Source organism: Macaca mulatta, chromosome X (assembly GCF_049350105.2).
Source record: "Macaca mulatta isolate MMU2019108-1 chromosome X, T2T-MMU8v2.0, whole genome shotgun sequence".
Taxonomy (NCBI): Eukaryota; Metazoa; Chordata; class Mammalia; order Primates; family Cercopithecidae; genus Macaca; species Macaca mulatta.
The window spans coordinates 76,912,791-76,931,598 of record NC_133426.1 but is presented as its reverse complement, the minus strand read 5'-3'; the positions used below and the strand labels follow the sequence as shown (position 1 = coordinate 76,931,598).

General features: G+C 40.3%; 1 protein-coding gene across 2 annotated transcripts in view; it reads right to left on the bottom strand.

Annotated features, from left to right (window-relative positions):
- Positions 1–18,808, bottom strand: part of KIF4A (kinesin family member 4A) — a 131,950-nt gene that overhangs the window by 11,410 nt on the left and 101,732 nt on the right. For both annotated transcript variants that reach the window (XM_015127630.3, XM_077988029.1), the window contains exons 21-28: positions 13,235–13,390; positions 13,012–13,112; positions 7,053–7,182; positions 5,706–5,876; positions 4,927–5,034; positions 3,869–3,946; positions 3,422–3,517; positions 2,695–2,883 (exon numbers count right to left, since the gene is read on the bottom strand). In XM_015127630.3, the coding sequence (XP_014983116.1) occupies positions 2,695–2,883; positions 3,422–3,517; positions 3,869–3,946; positions 4,927–5,034; positions 5,706–5,876; positions 7,053–7,182; positions 13,012–13,112; positions 13,235–13,390 (1,029 nt within the window). The remainder of the gene's footprint in view (positions 1–2,694; positions 2,884–3,421; positions 3,518–3,868; positions 3,947–4,926; positions 5,035–5,705; positions 5,877–7,052; positions 7,183–13,011; positions 13,113–13,234; positions 13,391–18,808) is intronic.

The following is an 18,808-nucleotide window of genomic DNA, read 5'->3' as shown; positions in this document are numbered from 1 at the left end:
GAGTACAGTGGTGTGATCTCAGCTCACTGCCATATCCACCTCCTGGGTTCAAGCAATTCTCCTGCCTCAGCCTCCCAAGTAGCTGGGATTACAGGTATGTGTCACCACGCCTGGCTGATTTTTGTATTTTTAGTAGAGATGAGGTTTCGCCATGTTGGCCAGGCTGGTCTTGAACTCCTGACCTCAGGTGATCTGCCTGCCTTGGCCTCCCGAACTGCTGGGATTACAGGTATGAGCGATGCCTGGCCTCTACCATTTTTCTGTGTGTACTTCTCAACTCTGCCTCCTATTACTTAGCTGACCTTTTAATCTACATTCAGTTCATGCTCTCTACTTCAAGTATAGTAAAACATCCATAAATGTTTGTTGAGTAAATGAATGAAAGACAGACACTCTCTGCCCCATTTTCTCTAAGTGTCCCAACTCTGTTCCACTACCATCTTCAGGTCTTAGGAATATGCTATTCATTGTGCCAGAAATGTCTCGCAGTTGCTCCCAAGACTGTATTTCCCTTTCTGTCTTACAACACAGCAATAGTCACCTCTTTCATGGCATTTTCTTAAATTACACCTCCTTGGTTTGGCTTTATAGTCACTCTTAAAAACTTGCGCGGTGGCTCACGCCTGTAATCCCAACACTTTGGGAGGCCAAGGTGGACCGATCACCTGAGGTCAGGAGTTCGAGACCAGCCTGACCAACATGGAGAAACCCCATCTCTACTAAAAATACAAAATTAGCCGGGTGTGGTGGCGGGCACCTGTAATCCCAGCTACTTGGGAAGCTGAGGCTGGAGAATCACTTGAACCCGGGAGGAGGAGGCTGCGATGAGCCGAGATTGCACCATTGCACTCCAGCCTGGGCAATAAGAGTGAAACTCGGTCTCAAAAGAAAAAACACAACAAACAAACCAAAAACTCCCCAGTCCATTTCCCTGAGATGAATATGCTACCATATTCTCTATGGTAGGCTTCTATTCCTTTACCTTGTTTTCCCATTAGATCATAAACTCTCTGAAGCTAAGGATGAGTTCTTAGTTTCACTACGAGCACGATATGTTGCATTCTTGATGATTCTGACTGACCAAATGACTTACCACCATGGCTGTCTATATCTTATGACTTGCTTCATCCTGGTGCTGTGGGTTTATAAGGCTCAGTTCCCCAGGTGATGAGCTATAGGCTAATCAAATCAAATAACGTAGGAAGCCAGCTAAGGTAACTTGTGAACTGTTCTCTTTAAGTGGAATGTGGCTGCAGGGCACAGTTGGGGGCCAACTGTAATGCCTGGGAAGTTAATGTTTCAACATAAAACATCTAGGTTTGAGTAGGACTATCATTGTGTAAGCAAATAAAGCATGCCTAAGTCAGATTGTTCCTAACTAGCCTTAACTTAATGTGTTTGAACTTAATTATTAGCTTTTTCTGTAATTCCTTTTGTTCCTTAGCCTAGGGAGTGAAATCACTCTGTTAGGCAAAGATAAAGTACACATTCAACTTCTGGTCTAAGGTTTTTACTGACATAACCATGATGTGGGGGAAACAAACTGGACTTGGAGTCAGAATATTTGGTTTCTAGTCCTGACTGTCACGTAGTTTTACGACCTTGGGCAAGGTCGTTTCCCTCCTGTGGGTCAGGGGTCCCTCTGGAAAATGCAAATAATAAATATCTCACAGGATTTTTTTTTTTTTTTTTTTTTTTTGAGACGGAGTCTCACTCTTGTTGCCCAGGCTGGAGTGCAATGGCATGATCTCGGCTCACCAGAACCTCCACCTCCCGGGTTCGAGCGATTCTCCTGTCTCAGCCTCTCGAGTAGCTGGGACTACAGGCATGTGCCATCACGCCCGGCTAATCTTGTATGTTTAGTAGAGGCGAGGTTTCTTCCTGTTAGTCAGGCTGGTCTCAAACTCCCAACCTCAGGTGATCTGCCTGCCTTGGCCTCCCAAAGTGCTGGGATTACAAGTGTGAGCCACGGCGCCTGGCCCTTCACTGGATTTTTTGTGGTGATTAAAAGTGGTAATATATATGAGAATGGTTTATAAACTGTAAAATGCTATAAAAACATGAAGAATTGTTATGATCATTTTGGTATCAGCTTCAATGAAATGGTATGGAATATTACCTATTCAAATTGATAAGCAGCTGAAAACAAGAAGAGAGCCAACTTGTGCACTCAAGCAGCCCTCTATACTAGCCCCAGGTTCTACACAGAGATGGCCCAACAAGTCCCCCCTTTAGTGGAGTCAGCGCCTCTAAATGGTAGCTAAAGGGTATGGGGCCGACACATTCCTAGATTCAGAAAACTATCCCAGTGGCAGTGAATGAATACTAAGAATTAGAACCCCTGACAAAGTCGAAGAGCTAGGCCGGGCGCGGTGGCTCATACCTGTAATCCCAGCAATTTGAGAGACCAAGGCAAACAGATTGCTTGGGGCCAGGAGTTTGAGACCAGCCTGGCCAACATGCTGAAACCCTGTCTCTACTAAAAATACAAAATTAGCTGGGTGTGGTGGCGCATGCCTGTGATCCCAGGTACTCAGGAGGCTGAGACACGAGAATCACTTGAACTTGGGAGGCGGAGGTTGCAGTGAGCCGAGAATGCGCCACTGCACTGCAGCCTGGGTGACAGAGTGAGACTCTCACTCCAAAAACAACAACACAAAACAAAACAAAAAAAGTTGAAGAGCTGGCTCCTACCCCTTGGATGTTCTTCCTGGACACCTTAACTAATTTTGTTGGCTTCCATTCCTCATCATCCCCCTCATCATCGTCACCATCACCATCACCATCCTCATGCTCATTCACAGAATGCTCTGAACAATATTTTAGATCCTCGATGTCCATGCTTTGCTCCAGGAACTTTTCTTTAACACGAGAAGGTTTTGGCTAAGAAAAAAGGTTTGGAGTAGTTTAGTTATTTAATAAAAATTAAAAACTACATATGCATCATATCTTCCCAGTAACTGTTGCCAGCTATATTCTCAGAGCAAAGATTTCAGACTCTCTCAAATCCACCCCACTTGGCTTTACCAATCAGAAGAAATTCTGCTTTAGCCTTTGGCTTTGCAGAGTCTTTGAAGGCAGTGAAATTGGAGGCTGACCAATCTGAGGGAGGAAAGGGAAACTCATGATATGATGAGATAAGTATCTTTGGATGGACAGCTGAACATTATTGCTCTTTTCTCCTGTTCCTCCTCCTCAGTTATGTTAAATAATGCCTGTCCGTGGCCCAAAGTCAGCCTTCTGAGGAGTGAGAGTGCCTACTTTCCTTAGGATTGAACTGTAGTTTTATCTGGGACTCCAAAGAAATGTGAGATGCTAGAATTTGGGAATTTTAACTGTCAACCTCTTATAAAGGGCAGTTTTAGCACACTTACCCCAAACCTACGCTGTGCAAAGGTATCACAGGCACTGATCATTTTACCTTAGGTGGGACATATTCAAAAGAAGAGTCTGGAGATAGAAGGGTATCCTTAGGAAGATGTTTCTGTCTGCTGGCTACCTGGAGGAGGGTCAGTTTCTATTTGAAAAGAAGAGACAAAGTATATAATGCAGGGCAGCTTCTGGGAGTATTCATGACTAAAACAGATACCAGACCTAGGCTAGCTCAATGTTAAACCATAGTAAAGTGAGGCAGGATTATAGTAGAGTACGTTGACTCCCACTTTCCAATATCAACAATATTAGATTCAGAAAATGACAAATTTAAAAACTTATGTTTATTCCACTTTGAAATGCACAGGTCACATGGAAACTAAATATAGACCTTATGAAATAGAGCCAAGTCACCACAATGGGGACTGGTCCCAAGAGCTGGCCTCAGTAGCAACAGGGTCTCTTAGGGCTTATCAAGTGGGTGGGAAACTATTACCTGCTTGATGATTTCATTCTCTCGGAGAAGCTGCTGATTTTGCTCACACACTTCTCGCATCTTCTCAAGTTCTTCATCCTATTTCCAGATAGTGCAGTGATATGTGGGGTTATTTTGGGCACTACATGTGGGTTACCAAACAACTCACATAGATGAAAACATACTGCTGCCAAGTTGTTGGCAGCAGATGGTTTTTGCACAGCAGGCATTGGCACCCAGAAAAAAATGTCTGATTCCCAGTTCCTAGGTGACCTGAATGCCACTTCTATTCCAATGCACCCCAGCAGCTCTGACCACACTCATAGGAACCACGGACTCTGCCTGACAAGCCTTCCTTATTCTTTTCCACTCCTTAGCTTCATATCCCTTATTCACATTGGGATGCTGATTAAGAAACCCGCAGAAACTTAGCTCTATTTTCTTGAAGTCTATAAATGCTACTCTTTACCCTTCTTAACACAGACCAGGCAGTTTACTTGCCACTTTAATAAGCCTGACTGAACTACCTGGCACCTAAGACAACCAGATCCATGCATACAACCTTAACTAGTTTGCTTATGTCTTAGATGGAAGGTGCCAAGGAAACCCTACAGACTGGTAGTTCAGGAAAAAGATTCTAAGTTAGACTAAAATAGTGCTACAACATGCTACTAAAGGGTGTGGTGTTCCTAGCCTCTGGAAGAAATTCAGACCCCAGGCATTTTACAAATATGTCAGATTTGAATGTCCCTAGGATTCTAAGTAACTACTGGATGATTTCATTTCCTTAACTCTTTAGAGCTCAGGGTTGAGGCCAAGAACCACAAGGCCTCAGAGTCTGGTATGGAGTATGTGCTGCCATTTTGGTACCAAAAATGAGGTTATTCCTATATGTGGCTACACTCTAAGTACCCCTAGCCTGATCAAATAGGGCCTAAAGGCAGTAGAGGCTACCATTATAAATCTTTTTTCCAGTAGGTAATTAACTATCTGCTGCCAGTACAAGGGTCTAAATGAGACAAGATTCTCAGTCAGTACTGTGAAACTCATCTCTGGAGACCTCTCCCTCTTGATCATACCTGACACTTCAGTGTGCTCAGCAGCTGCTGTTCCTTTTCACTGACTGATTCCTCTAACTGCTTCTCTGCCATTTGGCTTTGCTGCAGCTGGCTGAGAAGGTACAGCACCTAGAGAAAGACACGACCCAATGGGTGATAACAAAGGTACCAAAGGGAAAAAGAAATTTTGACTTAGTTCAAGCAGTGATCCAGGTGACTGCTCCCTTGTGATTTAGAAGTAAACTGTTCTCATTTGCTCTCATGGCATGAAGTAGTGAGTACAGCATGGATATTTCTCAGCATAGTTTTTTTTTTCTTTCTGTTGCCCACGCTGGAGTGCAGTGGCACGATCATGGCTCACAGCAACATCTGCCTCATGGGTTCAAGCGATTCTCCCACTTCAGCCTTATGAGTAGCTGGGATCAGAGGTGCACACCATCACACTCAGCTAATTTTCTGTATTTTATTGTAGAGATGGGGTTTCACTCTCCTGGACTCAAGCAATCTGCCTGCATTGGCCTCCCAAAGTGCTGGGATTACAGGCACGAGCCACCACGCTGGGCCTGTTTCTCAGCATGTTAATATTCATATTTAAGTTGGAAACCAAGAGCCATTGTCACTGGTATGTATAAAGTTAGACAAGTCACATCTCTGCTTCAGGTTTCTTCTTATTTGCAAACTTTAGAAAAGGCCACATGGATTTTGAAAGAAATTTCATATCCCCACTTTTTTTAAAAAAAACTAACAATACAAGGCAATGATAGTTTCACAGTGTAGCTTCTTGGCTTGCTAGAGTTTACCTTCTCTTGGTGCTGTTGCTCCATTCTGACCAGCTCAGCTTGTAACTCTGTCTCTATCTCGGCAAAATGATTTCGTTCCTCAAACAGCATCTTCTGCATGTCAGCACAGCTGGTCTTGCTCTGTTTCAGGCTACTTTCAAGTTTGCTGACCTGTATTTTGGAGGACACCAGCTGGAGGGAATAAAAGAAGATCAGTTTATTTGAAGAATGACCACCTTTCTTTCCCCCTTTCAATAGGCAGGATAACGTCAGCTTTCTTGAAAGGGTCTGAGAAAAATTCCTCCACGTCCAAGTCTATTCTTATTTTTTCATGTCATATGGATTCCAACATTGAATAGTAAATATACTATTGTTCTATTCCCAGGCCAAGAGTCCACATTTCTGCTGAGACATGTATCTTGGGGCTAGAAGCCACTGCTAAGGCCATTTTATTTCTTGCTCTGCCTCAAGGTAAGAGTAAACCTAACCCGAACAGTATCTGACAATTACAAATTCTGATATTTAAGAAGTTCTTCCTTAATTTTTAAGCGAAATCCACAGGACACACCCTTATGGCCAATTATGTCCCATTTCAGAATGTCTATATTCACATGTTAGAACTCGTAGACTGAGACTGCAGATCTGGCTCTTCAGGCTACATGATATCCTACACTGGCCTAGTTTTACATTCACTACTAGCCCAGATGGTGAACATCATAAGTATCAGTGTTCACAAGACTGATCAAGATTTCCTTAGTAGAACAAATCTGCTAAGCTAACACAAAAATGTATAAAGGGTAGCATTGTTTAAACTTGTAGGTTTGGAGTTTGTATGCTTGTCTTGAGTGAAAATGCTTCAATCACCAGAGGCAATCAATTTTCATTCCTCTGGTGACAATGTAAGGTAAGGTGACATATCATTTTAAAGTCAGCAAAGATGGCTTTTCCTTAAAATGAATCTTTATATGTCAAAAGATGCTTAGGTTTTCCGTTTTCTAGACTGGATCTTAAATTTTTGAATATACATCTCATAGGGGTTTTAAAAAGTACTACAGTATAACAGTTGATGTTTAGCCAGTGACCCACTATGGCATTTTGGTCTTTCCTAATAACAACAGCTAACATGCATTCAGCACTTGCTATAGGCCAGTCACGACGGGCATCAATTTGTGAGTCATATTATATTTTTGTAAGTGACTGGCCTGTACTTGCTTACACCAACTTTTATCTACTAAACCCTCTAATGTTAGTGTTATTGGGGTTTCTACCATGAAAAGTGACAATAACACTATGACAATATTTCAAGGCTAACATCTCATTTCAATCTACACAGCCAGCCCCCTAACTGCTGGTTAGAGTGATGTTTACCTCTCCAATCAAGTATTTCAGGGCACACTTGGCTTCCAGAATGGTGGCAATATTCTCCCAGCGTTGTTTTGGCCTGTCTTCACTTTCTGCATCCAGCAGCTTCTGCTGTAGGTCAGCAATCTGAGCACTCCTTCAGGGAAAGAAACAGTGAGCCTTACTGCAAGTAGCCTGAACATCAAGGAGAAGGGGGAAGAGCTCTAAGGAGAAACTTCAAATAATTTTATGGATGGAGCTATCAGTTAAATATCATTTAAATAATGTTTGAGTCATCTGGTTAGGATTTTACACAGTATCGCAAATCCTGTAACAAACGACTCTAGTGGCTCCAGTGGTGCAATCGGTTAGCGTGCGGTACGTATAAGACAAAGGACTCTAAGAGACTATCTAAATGGTTTTATTCTATTAAATACTGGTTGAAATAAATGGGTCATAAAGTGGGACTTGGAAAGACTTATCACAGTAAGGCTTCTGTTGTAAGGGATTGAGTAAAATATGTTAGTTTGTCTTGGGGCCATATAAGCTCAGACTGTGACATGGTGGTCCACCCATGCAAGGATAAGATTCAGGTTGGAGACCTGAAGGAAAAATCTCAAAAGAACAAACAGGTAGATATGCTCTTTACTACAATCGAGTACCAAAATGATACCCAGGGCTGGCGTTGTGAGAGGTTATCTTGATGTGCCTGCCACAAGACTGAGAAGTTTCTAAGAAGACTAGATATTTTGACCCTGGTTATAGCTTCTGGGTACTTTCTGATCAAGTATGTCCTAGACCAAAGTCTCCACAGTATTTCAGTTTCATTAATAGTTTTCTTCTCAAATTTCTTGTGTCTAGTGAGAAAGAGCATACCAGCATGTGCTTCATATGCAGTGATAAGTTTGGTACTATAAGGAAGATGGGTATGAAAATAATCTAAGACTGTAGTTCTCAAATTTTGAGGTCTCAGGACTCCTTTACACTCTTAAAAATTATTGAAGTCATCTAGGACATTCTGTTCACATGTGTTATACCTATAGAGATTTATAGTATTAGAAAGTACAACTGAAAAAAAATTTAGCTGGGCGCAGTGGCTCACGCCTGTAATCCCAGCACTTTGGGAGGCTGAGGCAGGTGGATCACCTGAGGTCAAGAGTTCGAGACCAGCCTGGCCAACCTGGTGAAACCCCGGCTCTACTAAAAATACAAAAATTAGCCGGGCATGGTGGTGGGTGCCTGTAATCCTAGCTACTTGGGAGGCTGAGGCAGGAAAATCACTTGAACCCAGGAGGTGGAGGTTGCAGTGAGCTGAGATCGTGCCATTGCACTCCAGCCTGGGAGACAGAGCAAGACTCCATCTCAAAAAAAAAATTATTAATTCACTTAAAAATAATAAACTTAGGCCGGGCCAGGTACTTCATGCCTGCAATCCTAGCACTTCGGGAGGCCGAGGCGGATAGATCATGAGGTCAGGAGATCGAGACCATCCTAGCCAACATGGTGAAACCCTGTCTCTACTACAAACACAAAAATTAGCTGGGGGTGGTGGCGCGTGCCTGTAATTCCAGCTACTTGGGAGTCTAAGACAGGAGAATTGCTTGAACCAGCAAGTCGGAGGTTGCAGTGAGCTGAGATTGTGCCACTGCACTCCAGCTGGCGACAGAGCAAGACTCCGTCTCAAAAAAAAAAAAAAAAAAAAAAAATCATACACCTATTGGCCGGGCGCGGTGGCTCACTCCTGTAATCCCAGCACTTTGGGAGGCTGAGGCAGGTGGATTACCTGAGGTCAGGAGTTCAAGACCAGCCTGGCCAACATGGTGAAACCCTGTCTCTACTAAAAATACAAAAAATTAGCTGGGCATGGTGGTGGGCGCCTGTAATCCCAGCTACTTGGGAGGCTGAGGCAGGAGAATCGCTTGAACCCAAGAGGTGGAGGTTGCAGTGAGCCGAGATCGCGTCATTGCACTCTGCCTGGGTGACAGAGCGAGACTCTGTCAAAAAACATAAAAAACAAAAACAAAAACATAAACCTACTATACATTACATATTTTCTGAAAAGTAGCATTTTCTGAGATAATAAACAGTAAGAAAAGGGATTATTTTACATTTTTGCAAATCTCTATAATGTCTGGCTTAGTTGAAGACAGCTGGATTCTTATGTCTCACTCTGTATGCAATCTTTTGTGACATGTTGTTCTAGTTGATGTAAATGAAGACAATCTGGCCTCACATGAATATGCAGATGGGAAAAGGAGTATTTTAATAGCCTTTTCAGATAACTGCAAATAGTCTTCTTTGAGACTACACTAAAACTCAACAAGCGGTACCTCCTTAAGAGTTAGTTGCAATGTTGAATCTGAAACTTATTAATAAACCTTTTTGTATTCTCTCATATTAAAATTCATCAGTCTGTCTTGCAATCTGAATGGCTCATTTACCAATACATGATTCTATAAAATGCCATTTGGACAATATTAGTCCAGAGTCATGCAGATCTTCCAAATGTTAACACATTTCATTCTATAATATATATTTTTAAAAATCACACTTATTAATATCACTACTGGTCTTATCAGAAAAGTTATGAAAAACTGTCAAGTTCACAGTGGCAGATACAAGTTTTCCAAATCCAAATTTTGTTTGAAAGCTCACATTTTGTCTTAGGTAGCACTGTCAGCTGTTTTCCTTAAAGCAACAGGCTTGCTCTGTTCTTTTTGAGAAAATGTCTGCCAAGTAACCAAGTCTTAATAACCACAGTTTGTCTGTCAGTTGTTCATTGAAGTAAAAATGATGTCCCATGAAAAAAGAGGCCTATTGAGCTCACACCTCAAACAATCGCACACAGTGCTTTTCTGGAGACGACCATATTCAGCATGCAGCAGAAGTGCTTTCTGTGTTCTTCCTGTTTTGTCACACAGGCTGTAACACAGACATGAACTCCAGGGTCCAGATTTAGTAAAATGAACAACTTTCACTGCTTTTGCAACACCACTCTTAATTAAGACTGGCTTGGTTTTTTAAAACCTGAGAGTATGTAGTGGTGAAGCATACAATAACTACTAGTTCAGGTTGGTGCCACTGCTTTCATTCAGCCTAGGGTGTCAGCACTTTAGCCCACTATGGCGTTTGCATTTTCAGTGCAAATGCCAATGTAGCAAAAAAGGCAAATAAGGCCTTAATATTATTATGAAAATAGTTTTGATCACTTGGACTCCCTGAAAGGGCCTTGGAGCTCCCCAGGAATCTGCGGACCACACTTTGACAACCCTGGTCTAATGTAGAGTCCTTTCCTTCAACAAGCTTACAGTCTGTCTTTAGAATGACAAAATTAATAAACATAAAACAATAAACATAAAGATAACATGTCAGCAGTATGTCATAGTTGAGTATCATAAGTTCTGAAAGAGTTTAGAGAGGAAGGAAGATTAGTGAGGGATTAAAAAGTCAGGGAAGGCTTCTGGAAGAGGTGGGGCACAACACTTCGGAGTTGTCACCTATCATTGGCCCTTTCCTATCTTTTCTGACAATTCATGTCCCTTACCTATTCCAAAATTTAGTTTAAGTCTCATCAGTTCTAAAAAATTTCTCCTAACTAAACTCACTTCTAATTCCTTCTACTTGGCACCTGCCCTACATTTACATAATCATTTACTTACACATATGGTATGCAGGTAAATTTTTAACAACCAGCACTTAAAAAACCAGCCCTTGGCTGGGCACAATGGCTCATGCCTGTAATCCTGGAACTTTGGGAGGCCGAGGCAGGCAGATCACTTGAGGTCAGGAGTTCGAGACCACCCTGGCCAACATGGTGAAACCCTGTCTCTACTAAAAATACAAAAATTAGCCAGGCATGGTGCCACGTGCCTGTAATTCCAGCTACTTGGGAGGCTGAGGCATGAGAATCACTTGAACCCGGGAGGCAGAGGCTGCAGTGAGCCAAGATCATGCCACTGTGCTCCAGCCTGGGCAACAGAGTGAGACTGTCTCAAAACAAACAAACATAAAACAAAAACAAAAACCCCAGCCCTGATTTGTAAGTTTTGTCAGTTTCTGTGGTGTAAATATTCTCACCATAATCAATTGTAAACTAACAATGGTTTACAACATTCTTGAAATTTTAACAAATGATTCCAGGACACCACTGTGAGTAATGATACTATTTCCACCTGAGAGCAAGGGCAAACTCATCTATTTTTTCTGTATATCCCAACTGCATCCAGTGTAGCACAAAGCAGGAACTCAAAGGTTGAGTGATTTATAGATGTATCCCAAGATAAAGTTAGTATGTATTACTAAAACCAGATTAAATGATCCCAAGGTCTTCTGGACAATAAAAATCTATTATCCTAAAACACGATAAAATCTCTGTCAGGGTTCTGTTCCTTCTAGATTTCATAAACTGCTTAAAATAATCATGATTAGAAGAGGCTGTGTAGCATAATTTCTGGTGTAGGGCCAGGAGATGAGGGACAGAAGAACATTCATTGATCACTTCTTTTCTTTTTACTTTTTAGAGCCAATACGAGTGACCATGGCCCAGGGAACACCGCCTGAAGAGCTCCTGAGAAAGTGCAGCCTTCACTGAGCCCTTCTATTCCTTCTCTTTTCTTTCTTTTTCCTTCCTTTTCTTTCTTTTTGTCTGTCTGTCTTTCATTTTTGACACGGAATCTCACTCTGTTGCCCAGGAGTGCAGTGGCATGATCTCGGCTCACCACAACCTCCACCTCCCAGGTTCAAGAGATTCTCCTGCCTCAGCCTCACGAGTAGCTGGGACTACAGGTGCGTGCTACCATGCCCGGCTAATTTTTTGTATTTTTAGTAGAGATGGGGTTTCACTGTGTTAGCCAGGATGGTCTCGATCTCCTGACCTCATGATCTGCCTTCCTCGGCCTCCCAATGCTGGGATTACAGGCGTGAGCCACTGTGCCCGGCCATTTTTTTTTTTTTTTTTTTTTTGAGACGGAGTCTTGCTCTATCGCCCAGGCTAGAGTGCAATGGCACAATCTCGGCTCACTGCAACCTCTGCCTCCTGGGTTCAAGCAATTCTCCTGCCTCAGCCTCCCTAGCAGCCGGGATTACAGGTGTCCGCCACCATGCCCAGCTAATTTTTTTTGTATTTTTAGTAGAGACGGGGTTTCACCATGTTGGCCAGGCTGGTCTTGAACTCCTGGCCTCAGGCAATCCACCTGCCTTGGCCTCCCAAAGTGCTGGGATTACAGGCATGAGCCACCGCACCTGGCCCATTGAGCACTTCTAATATGCTAAGTACTGTTATGTACTTTACTAATTTAATTTAATGCTCATGACAACTTTACTTACATGTTATAGCTATTTTCTTGATGATCTCTAAAATTCACCTTCTGTGTTGTTGCTATTCTATTATCATTTCTTTGGTTCCTCTAAAATTCTGTTATTGGTTCTACATCTTAGAGACACCACTGCATCAAAAATTATGGTGCCTGACTCTAGTTATCAGTTAAAAAATAATAAAGAGAAAAAAATTGTGCTGTATTGTAAAAAGCATGGGCTTTGGAATTAGAGTGTGTTTTGAATCCCAGCTCTGTTGTTTGTTAGCCAGTTAATTACCTTTGGCAAATTTCTTAAGATCACTGAATTTCCTTTTAAAAATCAACCAATTAACCAGTTTATTTATTAAAAAGCCAGTCAAATTTAGCAGCGAGGGGGCTGTATACCAACTTTAGTGACACTAATGTTAATAAGTTCTGATAACCCACTTCCATATGACCAAGTTAATTTTAGATCTCTAAAATGAGAAGAATGATACTTACCTCATAAGGCATCAAAGGGATTGAATAAGAAAATGTATCTAAGATACCTAGTACAGTGTTTGGTTTAAAAAAAATGGTTATTTTCTCGCGTTTTTCCACCATCACAAGGCTTTTGAATCACTGGATTAATAGGTTCTATCTTTGATTCCAGGCATAAATTTTTATAATGGCTTAGAGATAGTCCCTGTTACCTGAATTCCATTTCAGTCTCTAGGCTTTCAATCTGCTTTGTAATAGAATCTTCTGACTCCGAAACTTGACCACGCACTTCAGTAAGGGAGAATGTACGCCTCTGTAAATAATAGTGGGAACAAGGGTGAAATACTAAAAGGAAAGTAATCCTCCAAAGCTATAAGGATTTCTGGCGAATGTAGAGTCTGATTACTGGCAACATTTTTTCATAAGGGTACTTACCCGGAGTTTAGGAGGTGGATTCTCCCCAGATTCCTTTTTTTCTTTGAGTTGAGCCACATCTTGAGCCAGGATCTTTCTGTCTTCAAGGAGGTCATTCAGATGGCGTTTGGCTTCCTCAGTACTGACCATAACCTCAATTTCGTTTCCAAGCCAATTCTGGAAGAGAAATCAGTGATGTCTGGGTTAGGGATGAGGAATCACTGGCTCATGGGCTAGATTCAGCTCCAGACTTAACTTATTTGAACCAGAGCCCAAGTAACTACAAGTGTGATATCCATTCATACCTACACATACCAAAAATGTCAGTACCTCTCAAAGAGCCTTTAACAGCAACATGCCAAAAGGTCACAAGAAAGAGACTTTCTCCAGAAAATCTTTCTCCAGATTCCTAGTATTTCTATGTGCCCTGTTCTTTATTTTCTCCATTTTTTCCTTTGCCCTTAACATAATAAAAAATTGAATATTTTATGATCTATTCTATTTAATAAATATCTATTTTTAATTTTTAAAGTAGATGAATGGGATTTTTAAAAAAGGAAACAAAATTCAGTAAATTCACTTTTTATTTATTTATTTAGACAGGGTGTCGCTCTGTCGCCCAGGCTGGAGTGCAATGTCGTGATCTCAGCTCACTGCAACCTCTGCCTCCCAGGTTCAAGCAGTTCTCATGCCTCAGCCACCCAAGTAGCTGGGATTACAGGCAGGCGCCACCACGCCTGGCTAATTTTTGTATTTTTAGTACAGATGGGGTTTCACCATGTTGGCCAGGCTGGTCTTGAACTGCTGGCCTCAAGTGATCCACCCACCTTGACCTCCCAAAGTGCTGGGATTACAGGTGTGAGCCACCATGCCCAGCCAAAACTCACTTTTTAAAACAGTAACTATCCCTGAGAATATTTCTGCTTTTAATGAAGGTATACCATGCTAATAGTAATCAAAAGAAAGCTGGAGTGATCATATTAGAATCAGATGAAGTAGAATTCCTATCAAAAAATAAAACTAGGGATAAAAAGGATTCATGATAAAGGAGCCGATTGTTCAAAGAATATAATCCTTAATGTTTACATCCCTAATAACAAAGCACCAAAATACATGAAACAAAATCATGTACAAGTAACAAACAGCAAGATGATAGCTCAAACCTACCTGTATCAATAATCGCATTAAATGTAAATGGTCTAAACACCCCAATTAAGTTGTAGAGATTTTCAGATTGGATTTAAAAAGCTAGACATGGCTGGGCACAGTGGCTCACACCTGTAGTCCCAGCACTTTGGGAAGATCACTTGAGGCCCATAGTTCAAGACCAGCCTGAGCAACATAGTGAGACCCAGTCTCTACAAAAAGTAGAAAAATTAGCCAGGTATGGTGGTATACGCCTGCAGTCTCAGCTATTCAGGAGACTGAGATGGGAGAATCACTTGAGTCCAGGCATTTGAGGTTACAGTGAACTATGATCATGCCACTGCACTCCAGCCTGGATAACAGAGTGAGATCCTGTCTATGGGAAAAAAAAAGCTAGACCCAAATATATGCTGCCTATAAGAACCACACCTTGGCTGGGTGTGGTGGCTCACACCTGTAATCCCAGCACTTTGGGAGGCTGAGACAGGTAGATCACTTGACCCCAGGAATTTGAGACCAGCTTGAGCAACATGGTGAAACCTCATCTCTACAAAAAATACAAAAATTAGCCAGGCACAGTGGCATGTGCCTGTAGTCTGAGCTACTTGGGAGGATGAAGTAGTAGAATCATTTGAGCCCAAGAGGTTAAGGCTACAGTGAGCCGTGATTTTGCTACTGCACTCCAGCCTGGTCAACAGAGCAAGACCTTGTCTAAAAAAAAAAAAAAAAAAAAAAAAAAAAAAAAAAAAAGAAAGAAAAGAAAGAAAAAGAAAAAAAAGATAAAAAAACACACCTTAAAAATGAAGGCACAAATAGGTTAACATTAAATACACCATGACCAAAAAAAAAAAAAAAAAAAAAAAAAGAACATGCTAACATTAATAAAAAGAAAGTTGGAGGGGCTACAGTAATATCATACAAAGTAGATATTAGAACAAAGAATATTACCAAGAATAAAGAAGTCCATTTCATAATAATACAGGGGTCAATTAATTCTAAATGTAGAACTCCAAGGAAAACCTCCATAATCATATTTGGAGATTTCAATACCTATTTCCCAATAATTGATAGGACGAGTATGCAGAAAATCAGCAAGGATACAATAGACGTTAACAGCACAATCAATTAAATCAACATGATTGACATTTATAGACACTCCATCCAACAACAGCAGAATACCCATTCTTCTCAAGTACACATAGAACATTTACTAAGATTGATCATACTCTGGACCATAAAATAAGTCTCAATAAGTTCAAAAGGATTCAAGTCATATGAAGTATGTTCTCTGACCATATTAGAATTAAATTGGAAATCAATAACAAAAAGACATTTGGAAAAATCCACAAACATTTGGAAACTAAATAACACTTCTAAATAACCCATGGTTCAAAGAAAAAAAATCAATAAGAAAATTAGAATGTATTTTGAATTGAATGAAAATGAAAACGTAACATTATGAAAATTTGTGGGATATTATTAAAGGAGTACTTAAGAGGAAACTTATAGCACTGAATGCCTATATTAGAAAAGAAGTAAATCAATGACCTTAGTTTCTTCCTTAAGTAAAAAAAGATGACCAAAATAAATCCAAAGTATGCAGAAGTAAAAAAAAAATAAGATCCGGGAGGCGGAGCTTTCAGTGAGCTGATATCACGCCACTGCACTCCAGACTGGGTGACAGAGCGAGACTCTGTCTCAAAAATAATAATAATAATAATAGTTATAATAATAAGATCAGAGTGGAAATTAATGAGTTGGGAGTTGTTTTGAAATTTTTTATTGTGGTAAAATATATATAACATAAAAATTACCATTTTACCCATTATAAGAATGACAAACCTCCAGCTGGACTGATTGAGAAAAATGAGAAAGCATACAAACAGGAATGAGATAGTTGACATCATCACATATTTTTAAAATTTTAATTTTTAAAAACAGAGATAGGTTCTTGCTATGTTGCCCAGGCTGGTCTCAAATTCCTGGGCTCAAGTGATCCTCCCATCTCAGCCTCTCTAAGTGCCAGTATTATAGGCATAAGCAATCGTACCTGGCTGAGATTTTACAGATATTAGAACCATAAAGGAATATGATGAACAACTTTATGCCAATACATTTGACAACTAAGATGAAACAGACAAGTTCTCTGAAACACACAAACTACCAAAGCTTACTCAAGGAGACTTTGAACAATCTTTTATCTATTTTTAAAACTTTATTTTAGTTAACATCCCTCTCCCCAAAAAGCAAAACTAAGCAAGAAACATAAATCTCTCTAGTCACAGATGGCTTTCCTGGTAAATTCTACCAAATTTTTTAGAAAGAAACAATATTAATTCTACACGAAATCTTCCAGACATTTGAAGAGAAACGACTACTTCCCAGCTCATTCTGAGGCCAGCATTACCTTGATACCAGAAACAGACCAAGGTGTTACAAAAAACTACACATCAGTATCCCTCATGAACACAGATACAAAAATTTAAACAAGATTTTTTTAATGTATTACTGAATTTAATAATACATAAAAAGGATGATATATCACGATTAAATAGAGTTTATCTAAGAAATGCAAGGTTGGAATGGAATATTACACAGCCATAAAAAAGAACAAAATCACATCCTTTGTAGTAACATGAATGTAGATGGAGGCTATTATCCTAAGAGAATTAATGCAAGAACAGAAAATCAAATACCACATGTTCTCACTTCTAAGTGGGAGCTAAACACTGAGTACACATGGATAGGAGGAAGGGAACAATAGACACTGGGGCCTACTTGAGGGTGAAGGGTGGGAGGAGGGTGAGGACTGAGAAACTACCTATTGGGTATCATGCTGATTATCTGTGTGACAAAATGATCTGTACATGAAACTCTTGCAACATACAATTTACCCATGTAACAAACTTGCACATGTAATCCTTGAACCTAAAGTAAAAGTTGGAAAGAAAAAAAAAGAAATGCAAGGCTGGTTCCATATTTGAACATCAGTCAAAATAATTCACCAAATCAACTAACTAGAGACACAAAGTATTTCAAAAAAATTAACTACAGTTAATAAACTTAATGGTGAAAGACAGAATGCTTTCCCCCTAAGATCAGGAAGAACAGAAGGATGTCTATTCTCACCACTCCTATTCATCATCATCCTGAAGGTTCTCACCAATGCAATAGGGCAAGTAGGAGAAATGATAGACATATAGATTAGAAAGGAAGAAATAAAATTGTATTTACAGATAGCATGATAGTCTACATAGAAAATCCTAAAAACCTATAAAAAAGCTAAAATAATAAAGGCATGAGATAAAAGTTAATATACAAAAATAAATTGTATTTCTATATACCAGCAATAAACAACTAACTGGATAAACAATTTGGCATTTTCTTACAAAGTTAAGCATACACTTATCATATGACCCAGCAGTCCCGCTCTTAGGTATTTACCCAAGTGAAAAAATTAGTTTACAGGCCGGGCGCGGTGGCTCAAGCCTGTAATCCCAGCACTTTGGGAGGCCGAGACGGGCGGATCACGAGGTCAGGAGATCGAGACCATCCTGGCTAACACGGTGAAACCCTGTCTCTACTAAAAAATACAAAAAAAAACTAGCCGGGCGAGGTGGCGGGCGCCTGTAGTCCCGGCTACTCGGGAGGCTGAGGCAGGAGAATGGCGGGAACCCGGGAGGCGGAGCTTGCAGCGAGCTGAGATCCGGCCACAGCACTCCAGCCTGGGTGACAGAGCGAGACTCCGTCTCAAAAAAAAAAATAAATAAAAAAATAAAAAAATTAGTTTACATAGAAACGTGTATGTGTTTTTAACAGTAGCTTTATTCGTAATTGCCAAAACCTAAGGAAAAAAAAAACCCTAAGATATCCTTCGACAGGTGAATGGATAAACAAACTGTGCTATATCCATACAATGAAATACTACTTAACAATAACAAAAACATGCAAACTACAGATACACAAACAACACAAATTAATCTCAAATGCATTATGCTAAGTGAAGGAAGTCATACTATATGTTTCTATTTCTATGACACTGATGGAAAGGAAATACAATAATGACAGAGTACAGATCAGTGTTTGTCAAGGACCAGGGGTGTGAGAGGAATTGGCTGTAAGAGATATAGGGGAGTTTCTGGGGATAAGAGAACTATTCTGTATCTTGATTGTTGTAGTGGTCACACAACTGTACATGTTGTCAAAACACATAGAACTGTACAACAAAAGGGTAAATTTTATTGTATTTCAATTATGCCTTGACAGAATAAATTAGGGAAAAATCCATGTCATTTGCCATATAACAGAATAAAAACTGACCAATCAACTGTCAGATCATCTCAACAGAAACAGAAGAAAAAGCTCCCGAAAAAACCCAACATCAATTCGTAATAAAAACTTTTGCAAGCTAAAAAAAAAAAAAAAAAAAAAAAAAAAAAAAAAAAAAAA